The 11,003-nt window shown below is 48.9% G+C and overlaps 1 protein-coding gene across 1 annotated transcript; it reads right to left on the bottom strand.

Annotated features, from left to right (window-relative positions):
• Positions 1-6,579: 6,579 nt before the first annotated feature.
• Positions 6,580-10,400, bottom strand: FJX1 (four-jointed box kinase 1). The gene has a single exon (XM_038139513.1). It carries the CDS (start codon positions 10,230-10,232, stop codon positions 8,952-8,954), a length of 1,281 nt encoding a protein of 426 aa, XP_037995441.1. The 5' UTR covers positions 10,233-10,400; the 3' UTR covers positions 6,580-8,951.
• Positions 10,401-11,003: the final 603 nt, after the last annotated feature.

The raw sequence follows: 11,003 nt of genomic DNA, 5'->3' as shown, positions 1-11,003 counted from the left end.
TTTCTGGGGCACCATGTGTGTGGGTAGGTCCTCCTAATGCAGAGCAGCAAAGAGGAGGGAGCATGACCCTGGGCCAAGCAGACTTGTATAACATGTACCAGCATGTGTGAACATCAGAGACATCTGAGTACTTGAAGCAAAGTGTGGACAGCAGCAAAAATTACCTGGATGGTAAAGAAAAGGAGTTGAGCACTTTGAACAAAGTAAGGAGTCAATACACTCTAGTTCTCTTTCCGGATAATATGGATTTACGCATTTTCAGTGCCATCAGAACATATGAGTTGGCTGGAGCCTGTTCTTCCCTACTGGCTGCACTCTGCTGAGCCTCTTGCAGAAGCAGCCATCCCACCTCTGTGTTTAGGCTGTGCCCCTATTGCAGCCTTTCCACTGGCAAACTTCAGCTGAGCTGCTCACAGCTGCCGCCTTGACTTGCAGGATGTCTCCCTTCTTCCTGATGGATCCTTCTACTTTTGCCTCCCACCTCTGAGGTCAAACTATGTCTCAAGAGCAGCCTTAGCTGCTGAAGTGATGAAAATGATCCTGGCAGGGAAAAGCACCAAGTCTGGAACAAGATGATACCTTGCATCAGCAAATTTACAAAAACAACTTTTTTTTTTTTTTTTTTTTTTTTTTTTTTGCCACTTGGTACCTTCTACAGATCATGTGTCAGGTTCCTCTCTTGTGTAGGAAGAGAGCTGTGCCTGTCCCAGTTCCTGATGATGTGGCCAGACAGAGCACAGAGCTGTGACATGGTGCTGTGGCAGACATGGTGACTGCTCCTGGAGGAGCCGAGCTCCACCCCCTGTGCCAGCTGCCACTCTGCTGACACAGAATTGCGCTGGGGTTAGCCCAGACCTTGCATCTTCATGGGCCACCTGTTTTGATCCTGCCTGAATTTGCTTTGTCTTGCTCTGTGACTCAAACATCTATTTTCAGATGAAGAGGGGGGAGGTGAAGGAAGAGGAAGGGAGATGGTTGTTTGGGGGTGATCTAAGGGTTTTCTTCTCCCAGTGCGAAACAGAACCTCTCTAACACCTGAGTTCACTAGTATCACAATTCACATCAATTTCTGACACTGCATGTGCAACAGGGATCTAGATACCAACCCAAACTGTCCATACACTCACAAAGCATCAGTACATCACCCATAAAGTAACCAAGCCCTAGATCCATACTGCAGTAAGTAGCCTACCTGCCCTATGCCTCTTTGATCAGAGACAACCTTCCTGATGTCACCAAAAGCACTGCTAAAGCAGACGGGATTGCGGTGCTGCTTAATCCGAAACAGATGTTGTCACATGAAGCAGTTGTGTCCTCTGCCTACAGCATAAAGGAGCTAAACCTGACAGTCTGAAAGGGGGAAAAAAATTGTAGCCTGCTTGTTAAGATTCATGAGGAAAAAAATCTTAAATATTCTCTTTTATAAAATACAACACTAATTTTAATTATTTGTATGGGTACAGCTTCATTTCAATGAAGGAAATGGAATACCAATTGTAGTTACTGCACTGCCCTGATTGTGTTGGAGAGGTTTAGGAAATGAAACTGCTTGGAGACTCATTATTGACAAAAAAACTGTTTTGGATTGACAAAACCTTGTTTATGTACCTTGACTGGGAGGAGCAACATATAAGTACTGGCCTATTCACTGATAAGTGAATTACATTTCTGATTTAGTTTTAGTCACCTGAAGCACTAATAGAAACCTAAGGAGGGGTACTTATTTATTTTGGTTTTTTAAAGAAGAATATTTCCTTCCCTGGAGATCAGAGCTGTCTGTACACAATCCTGAATAACATGCTCTAGGGGACCCTGCTCGAGCAGGTAGGTGGGACTAGATGACCTCCAGTGGTCCCTTCCTACCTTATCCATTCTGTGATTCTGTGATTACTGAAAAACAGAAGGCAACCCAAGAGCATCCACTTAACTGTATCAGCTCCAACCACTCATCTTCAATGTTTTTATGAGCTAGAAGATGATGGCTTCATTTTTGGCACCTGAAATATTTCTTGCTAGAAGAGGTCCCAAAACCTTCTTTCATCCTGACTCTCACAGCCGGCTCTGGTTAGCTGGGATCCCAGGAATCTGCTGGGTTAGTCAGCAAAGAAAGGAGCAAGAGGCTCCACTGTCACTTCCCCTTGTTGTTTCTAAAAGCATATTTTAAATAATACTCATTGTGCATATACTCATGACCAGGTTTCGCATCCAAACTGCAGGGAAATTCTTGTTCTTACGCCTGCAGGGCTGTAAATCAGAAAATACTTTAATGTGTTACTTGCATTTAACAAATCACAAACAGAGGCTTTAATTTTGATCTCTGGTGGCTATCAAACCAGGAATAACTCCACTGTGCAGCTGCCTTGCGGGGTAGCTGGTGTGAAAGGAAATAATACCATTAATATCCTTCAGATCCTTGCATCCAGGTTCATCCATAATCTGCCACCTTACTTTGAACTGCACTGTTAAAAAATAAAAAGTAACTCTTTTTCAGATGAGCAGATCCTGCACGTTTTCAAAAAAAAAAAAATGAAAGGAATCAATTACCTCCCCTTAGCTTGAATATAGTAAAGGACATTGAAAACTTTAGGGGTGATAAAGGTGACCCAGCTAAACTAAAGCAAATTAACTAACTGCAATCACTTAAACAAATAAATTCTGGAGCAGACTTCTAGGTTGCCTACAAGAAACCATGTATGGCTAAAAAATATTCACAACAGCAGCTTGAAACCATAGTTTATTAATGCCCTTTACCCCACAGCAGGACACAAAAAGGGAACTGGCAAAACAGGGATATTAAAAAATTATGACTTTTCTGACTGAAACATACATTATGCAGAAATACACCTCCCTTCTTTTACGCTGAGGTTGGAGATACTGATAAAAATGTGTTTCTTCCTTACCTCATTACTTGGGGGCATTTCTGCATTGCCATCACTGGAGATAAATGCCTGTCTGGCTTCACTGCAATGAATTTTTTAAAAATCCCACCATGAGGGGAGAAGGCTTTTGGCAGAAGGGGGAGTTTTTTAGGGAGGGATAGGTGGTGGGAGGCAGGACATGGTGGATAACTACACTTAAACAGTTCCTTTTTGTGTTCTGGGAGATACTATTCGGAACAAAGCCCTTCAGCTACATTTTAGTCAAAACAGGAAAATCAACTCAGACCATACAGACCAAGAGTAATTTTAACTCCTGCACATACTTTTGGGGAACATAAGGAGCAGCCAGTGGCAGCAGCAAAGAGACCACTCCAGCCTCACTCACACAAAACCACACTGATCCCAAACCTCTTAATCCTCACCATCACACAGCTGAAGGTGTAAGATCTGAGGATGCAGATCAAGGTTGACAGCAACCTCTAGTCCAAATAGTTTGGGTAAACCTTAACTGTTACATACTTGGATATTAAGTTATATAATGGATTCTATGGCATCAAAAGAGAGCTTTTGGTGAACTGCTCAAAATTCAGAATGAGGAAAGTACTTTATAAGTTTTGGCAAATAATATTGATTAAATAAAATGCTAAAGGCAATAAAAATCATTGAGAATACATAATGTTACACAGGCTGAAATCTGCCGGATAACAAAATCATTTAAGGAGAAATTTTGAAAATGAGCCTATTCTTTCAAGATCACTAGTTGCCGATGGTCTACACAGGGAAAAGGCAGGTCCTCCACACCAGGAATGCCAAAAATTTCCACGTTTTTCTCCTTGTTCTGTGACAGCCTCAAAAAGGCCCGTTTCAGAGGCTGTTGCAAGAAACCTGTCACAGAAGGTAGAGAAAGGGGCTGGTGGGGGAAACACTATCTCTGCAGCCATCCAATTTCGTCAAAGGATGTTTGCTGTTTGGTCCCACTATCTGGATGGAAATTGCCTGCTTTAAAGTGCCTCAACATTTTTTTTATTTAATTTTTTTTTTTGCCTTTGACTACTTCTTATAAAACACATTCTGCTGGATTGACACCAAAGACTGGCTTGACAGTGTGGCACTTTAAAAAGCCCAGGTGACAGAGGCTGGAAAAACATGGTGACATTCTGGCATTACAATTTAAATTTCCCTGTCTTAATTGTCCCTGTAACCAGCTTGCATTCTGTTTGCATTCCACCGGAAATCCCCTTACCTGCATATCCCTCCTTGGGACAGGAACTGGAAGGGTCTGGGTCTTCAGCATATCTGCTCAATTTTCCCTGTATCAGCAATCACTGCATTTTGCAGTCAGTCTTCCCTTGTGTTTGTTGTCTTGCAGAAACAGAGGAAGTGCCACACACACAAACCCCTCAATCAACACCAGTTGATTCGCAATAAAATACATGAATGACCCCATTGGGAAGTTAACTTCTGCTTAGATAAGCATGCATCACTTCAGAAGGGAGAGCTATATTAGCACCTAAGCCAGCAAGGTAAAAGGTTTTTTAGGTCACTGAGAGTAGCAGTAGCTCTGTGGGCGCCCAGCAGGCACTGCTTACTGTGCAGCCCAGCCCCTTCTCCTGGGAGCTTTGCCACATTTAACCCAGGGAGCACAGCTCTGAAGGAGTGATTAAATTTCATGCTGTGGTTGCAAAGTAGGAATAACATGCAAAATGGGATTAAGTTTTAATATAATCTCCTATCTCACAGTCCTGGACCACCTAGTAATGTCAGTGAGATAATTCTAAGTTTATTAACATTAAAAAAGGCATCAAACTTCAAAGGGAAAGCAAAAGAATGCACTGGTGATGTCAAAAGCATGCTGTATGACCAGTGAGTCAAAGTGTTACTAACTATATTTTCACTCTCTTCCACTGGCCCTGAGCTATTTCCCCAGTCTTTGAAGGGGCTGACACAGCCTCAGCAGGGCAGCAAAGTGTGGCACCTGAGGTCAACACAGCTCCATCCCCAGGGCAGTTGCTTTGTATGAGAGGTAAGGGAACTCTGAACCTGGGAAGAGCTTCCCAAGCTGTGAAGAAAATTCTCAAAGGGAAATCCACATTGCAAATAAATCCATATTGGAAATTACTTCAGATGCAAGCAAAGAGAAGCAAAGGAGATTTGTGCTGTAAACAACATTCTTGTTTTTTTCACCAAGTGGGAACCCTGCTGAATTCACAGGCTTTGCTGTTTGGTGCACCCTGGGGGTGCAGTAGCCACTGCAAGTGCAATTTTAATATCCTTTAGTTCTCAGAAACTGTGAACTCAGTCCTCCCTTCACTGTTCAAGTGTTTGGAGACACTGTCCCAGTGACTATGAATTCAAGCTGGGAATAACAGCAACCACCTAACCCTACAAGCCTCCTCAGGTTCCAATGCAAGAACAAATCAGGAGAGTCATTCTGAATTTAACTAGGGAAACATACAGAAATAGGGAACTGAATGCAGTGCATTTAAATACATCCTCTCTAGATATTTTTCCCTGTTTTTTTTTTCTGTTGGGTTTTTGTTGTTTTGTTTTGGGGTGGTTTTTTTGTTTGTTTTTGGTTTTTTGGGGTTTTTTTTGTTTGGTTTCTTTCCTCCTGAAGCTTGTGATACCAGTTAAGCACCTAGGTCTCCTAGCTACTTGACTTAGTTAAGCACCTCCTGTCTCACACTTGGGACAGACCCAGACCACATCTGGGCTGTGACCCTCACCCAGCCCCTTCAGATCTGTGCAAGAGGCCACATTTGACCAAGGCATCAGTGCAGCCCACCTGTCAACACATACTTTACGGAGAAAGCCTGTGAAAAGCAGCGGGAAGTGCATCCTTAAGTGTTCTGCTGAGTGAGGTCGGAAGCCCTACAACCCCCTTCTGATTCAGGCTGTGCAGACAACTCCTTGAGCCTCAGGCAAAGTGCTGTTGAGCTGCTAGCAATGCATAGCCAGAACCTGCCGATCCTACTACTGACAACCTTCTACTGGCAACTTTCAGGTCCTGAAGTCTTCCTGTTCTCAGCCTTCCTTGCCTGATTACTCTGACTCAAAAGAATCACTGCTGGAAGTAAGCACAGTTAGAGGAGTGCCACTGAAATTACACCACATTAAGTTTTATAGAGTTTTATCCCTTGGTTCTGCAGGAGGATAGTCAAATGTAACACAGCACATACAGCTAAAATACGAGCAAAAAGTGTATGAGACCACTAATTTACAAAGCACTGTTTGCCTTAAAGAAATCACACAGAAAAGAGTAAGTTTGCCTTAATATAATGATAATTCAAAGCTTTTACAGAAGATGATCTGCACCAGAAGAATAAAATAGAGCAACAGAATGAAGTATCGCCATCCATCTGTGCTAGTTTTGTCCATCCTTCTTGAATGAACACGTTTGCCAGGGCACTGCTTCCCTAGCACAGCATCACTAGTTTCACACCAACCTACAACTACACCATTTTTGAACATGTAACTTATATGTAAACTTATATATATAACTTGAGGTAGTCACCAGTCACCAAATAGGAAATCATGTTTCTTCTCAAAAGAGGTAATTAGCTAGGCTCTGGCTCTAAAGACATTGCAAACAAGATTTACTTCTCATTAGCCATCAAAGCCACAGTTGTGCCATAATTACAGAAGTACTTAAACAGAAATAAAACCTTCGATGCTTGTGGCACAGCAGTTTGCTCTTCACTGTGGTTTATAATGTATGCCAGCAGTTTATTATTTAAATATATTTTCATGAGGTGAATGCGACAGAAACTGCTGCATTCCAGTTACAAAGCAATGCTAAAGAAGAATTAAGAATTACAGCTAAGTTGTGTATTATCATGTAAATGACAAGGGAATGTCACATGGGATTCTCTGCATTGTTCGTAGAGATAAATGCAGTGAACTATAAATACAAGTTCAATAGAGAGCCTTGACAGTTCAGCAGCTGAATGAAAGCCAGTCTTGCAGGCTGCTGGGACATTTTGAAATAAATACTCATACACAAAGATGCACTATCTAACATATCTAATTAATCAACCATCAATTTTGTTTGTAAAACTGTTGTCTTATTAAAAAAATACCCCCCAAAACCCCCAACAACACTGTAATGGCCAATGAAAATTGTGTTTATGTGAAGTTTAATCTAAATAATGAATATTAATAGACCAAAGATCTCCTGTAGGTATGAATGCACTGCCCTCCCTGAGTTCAAGGGAGGGTTAGTGCTCAACACTAAAAACAGCACCTACTCACACAGCAGCCATTGGGGCATGCTGCTGCCTTCATCAAGAGCTGCCTGTCCAGATGCAGAAGAGATTATGCTGCTGTTTGATTGTAGCAGGATATATACTGGCATTTGGGGTCTAAAAAGGATTAGTTTATCCTTTGTCCTTATTCTGGCTGTTATTTCAAGCCATACAATGGCCTCTTTTATGAATACCGGTACATTTAAAAAAGCAAGCAAGAGATGCCAATGTTTTATTTTGTATGTCCACTGCTACTACTTCACCCTAGAACAGAACTTCTGTAGGAAAAAAAAACCACCAACTACTTCAGCATGATTAAAAAGCTTTCCTGTTTTTCAATTCTGCCTCAATCTCTTCATTCTAAAGGTAACTAAAATGGGAAGACAGTATGAACACCACTGAAAGCAACTGCCATCCCTGGACAAGCTTTTGGAGCAGGAACAGCTGACATGACCTGTGCCAGGCTGGTATCCAGTCCCAACACCCAAAGAGGTTGACACAGCTAGCCGTTACCAGCTCTGTCAGCTTGCTGAAGCTAACTGCTTCAGTTATCTCGGGGTTAGCCCAGGCAGTCCATTTCAGGCTTTGAAAACCAGATAAATGTCTGTTCAGCTGAAGCACTCACTACTTTAGCCACTCCAAGAGCTTTTCCCCTTTCAGGGACACCTAGGAATGAGAGTAGTGTTTGAAAGCTGAACTCTACCCCTCCTTGCCTCAGAGGGAATGAGTAAAAGTTCATTCTGTTCAGTGGAGTGATAAGCTGTGAAGTGGTGACCTCCATCACCCATCAGGAAAGACCGAGGAGATGCAAGCTTTCCTGTCAAAGCTCAGGCAAACATCCAGTCCACAGAAGGAAAAACATTAACACACTTTACTGAAATATCAGTTTCTTTAGTATGTTACAGAAAAGTTTATGAACATATATAATGTACATAAAAGGTAGACTTTGTAAAATAAAAAGGTCTTCTATAAAAAAAATATTAAAAAGTCAAAAGTAAAGTGCATGAAACAGTTTTTCCTCCACTTTAATTATTGTGTCAAAGTCTTAGCATATAGCAATATTTTTTAAAAATGGGAGATCTTCTTGTGCCACCCATTAGTCAGTTACTTTACTGGTGAGATGAAATTATGATGACTACAAGCAAACCTTTAAAAATCAGAACAGTTTAACCCAACGAATCCACAAAAAACCTAAGAATATGGGCTTCCTATACATTTCTCATCAACAAGATTCAACAATCAGTGGAAAGGTTCACTCTCGTTAAAGAAAACTGGTAGGAAACAAAGTTTCATAAATAGGGCAGTTTCGCTAGTTAGGGGCTCCCCTATTGTGCAATCAGTTCTTGGTCTATGAACATCAACATTCATACTTAAATATGCCGTTGCAAAAGGAATAGAATATAAAAAAAAATTCTGCCTGCCTTCGTTGGAAGGAAACAAGTTACTCGACCCCAATCCAGACAAAAAACGACGGCTTTCCTAAGGGGTCTCTTATGAGGGTGAGTGCACGAAGAGAGTTAAGGAACTGAAGACGCTGAACCCTCTTATTTTTCCAACTCTGGGGGCAGAGTCCTGGAATGGAACTGGGCCGTAATTATAGCGATTGCGTTCTGCATCTTCGGAGTTCTTGACAAAGCGAATTAATCGCTCCTCTCGACAGCCCCGGCAGGCAGGTAGCCCATTACTTCCCCAGTCCCCGGCAGTCGCAGCGCCTAGGGGGCACCGAGGTGGCAGCGTGGGTCAGCTCCGGCCCGCGGCCGCTGCCGGGGCGAGTCAGCCTGGCTGCCCGGGAGCAGAGGACAGGCGGAGCGCTGCGGCCGCGGGGCGCTCAGAGCACGGCGGCCTGGGCGCGGCAGTGGGCGATGTGGCGGTGCACGAAGTCGACGCGGGCCTGCAGGAGCTCGGCCTGGCGCTCGGAGAGGAAGCCGAGGCGCGCCCAGAGCGGCTCCCGCGCCCGGTAGCGGCGGCGCAGCTCGGCGGCGGCGCTGCGGCGGCGGTGCAGCTCGGCCACGCGGCGGGCCGTGCCTTCGCGGAACACGCACACGGAGCGGAGCAGCGGCTCGTTGTAGGGGTCCCACATGGAGAGGAGACGGTAGCCGTGCACCAGCCCCGCCTCGTTGTCCATGAAGACGAGCCCGCCGTCGGGGGCGCGGAGCAGGTTGCTGGTGGCGCGGCGCATCACCCGCGGGTCCCACTGCAGGCTGAAGAGGTTGCTGACCAGGCGGTCGAAGTTGGCCGTCAGGTAGTCGAAGAGGATCAGATCGCTCCACTGCACCAGCTCCACCAGCTGCGACGGCGACAGCCCGACCAGCTCCCCCGCCGACAGCGGCTGCAGCCGCCGGCCGGCGCCCGCCTCGGCGCCCCAGGGCGCGGGAGCCACCACGGCGGTGAGATTGTCCACCCAGCGGGTCAGGCTGACCACGGCGCCCTCGGCCCAGTGCGAGCCGCGCAGCTCCTCGCGCACCGGCTCCCACTGTCGCCCGCGGGCTTCCACCAGGGCGAGGGCCATGGGCGGCAGCCGCTCCTGCATGCCCAGCACCCCGGCCAGGTGATACGAGAGCGCCTCGCCCTGGATCTGCTCCGGGTTGATGCCGTAGCGGACGCAGGCGCGGCTCCCGTCCGACAGCCGCGCCAGCCGGTTGGAGCTGCGCCCGCAGCCGCCCCGCTCCAGCGAGGCCACGCGGGCTGCGCGGGCGGCCGACAGCCACGCCGCCGCCTCCTCCGCCGCGAAGCCCGGCGGCACCTGCTCCTCCAGCTCACGGCTCCAGAAGATGCCCCGCTCCACCGGAGAGGCGGTGTCGGCCGGCGGCTGCGAGTCGGTCACAGCGAGCCGCTCCTCGCCGTCCCGCTCCTCCCGGTCCGCCGCCGCCGCCGGCACCGCCAGCAGCGTCCGAAAAGTTTTCTGCCCGCCGCCGCCGGACTCGCCCCCCACCGGCGGGGAGCGCCCCCAGCCCCATCGCCCCGGGGACTGCCCGGCGGGCGGGCGCGGCTCCGGCAGCGCCGCCGCCTCCCGCCGCAGTAGCACCGTCCAGAGCCCCGGCAGGGCGCCCAGCAGCAGCAGCCCCAGCACGGGCAGGGGGCCCGGCGCGGCCCGCCTCGCCCGCTTCATCCTCACGCCGCTTCACGCCGCTGCCGCGGGACCCGGCGGCGGTGCAGCCCCGCCGCTCCGCCGCTCAGCGCAGCTCTGTCGCATGGCCGCGGGCCGGATCTGCCGCCCGGGGAGCGGCGGCGAGAGCAGACGAGCCCCAGCGGCTGCCCCACGCCGTGTGCGCCCAGCTCCGCCGGCGGCCGGGAGACAAGGGCACCGCACCACGTGGGGGAGCCGGGGGGGCGCGCCCGGCCCGCCCCGTCTCCCGGCGTGGCCCTCCGCTTAAAACGGCGATGGCCCGCGCGGCGGGGGTGGCGGTCCCACACGCGGCGGAGAGCCCCGTCGAGGAGGCGGAAGGGTCGCGGATGGCGTGGGAGCCGAGCCGGTCACCCGCCTCCGGGAAGGGAGAGCGCTGCGGCGCGGGCGCTTGGCCCGCCGGTTCCTCCTCGCCGCTGCAGGCAGCACAAAGGAGCCTGCACACCGAGGGAGGAAAGCGGGGAGGGGGAAGGGGAAGAGGAAGGCGGTGCGCACGCCAGCGGGGCCGCCCCCCGCGCCGGTGCACGGGCGGCCGCGGAGCCCCGGGCGCGACCGCGCCGCCTCCCGCCCACGGCCGCAGGGCAGGGTCGCGCCGCGGTCAGCGGCAGAGCGGCAACCCCCCCGCTCCATCACCCCTCAGCCCCGGCCCCACCATCGGCGCCGCGCGGGGGCCGGGAGCCGGCAGGTGGTTGCACAAAGGGATCGCTGCAAACACGAGCACCGCGCGGTGCGCACCCGGACAGACACCTATCCCCC

The sequence above is a fragment of the Motacilla alba genome, chromosome 5, assembly GCF_015832195.1.
Source record: "Motacilla alba alba isolate MOTALB_02 chromosome 5, Motacilla_alba_V1.0_pri, whole genome shotgun sequence".
NCBI lineage: Eukaryota > Metazoa > Chordata > Aves > Passeriformes > Motacillidae > Motacilla > Motacilla alba.
Note: the sequence above shows the minus strand (reverse complement) of the source record. Positions and strands in the feature narration are given on the sequence as shown.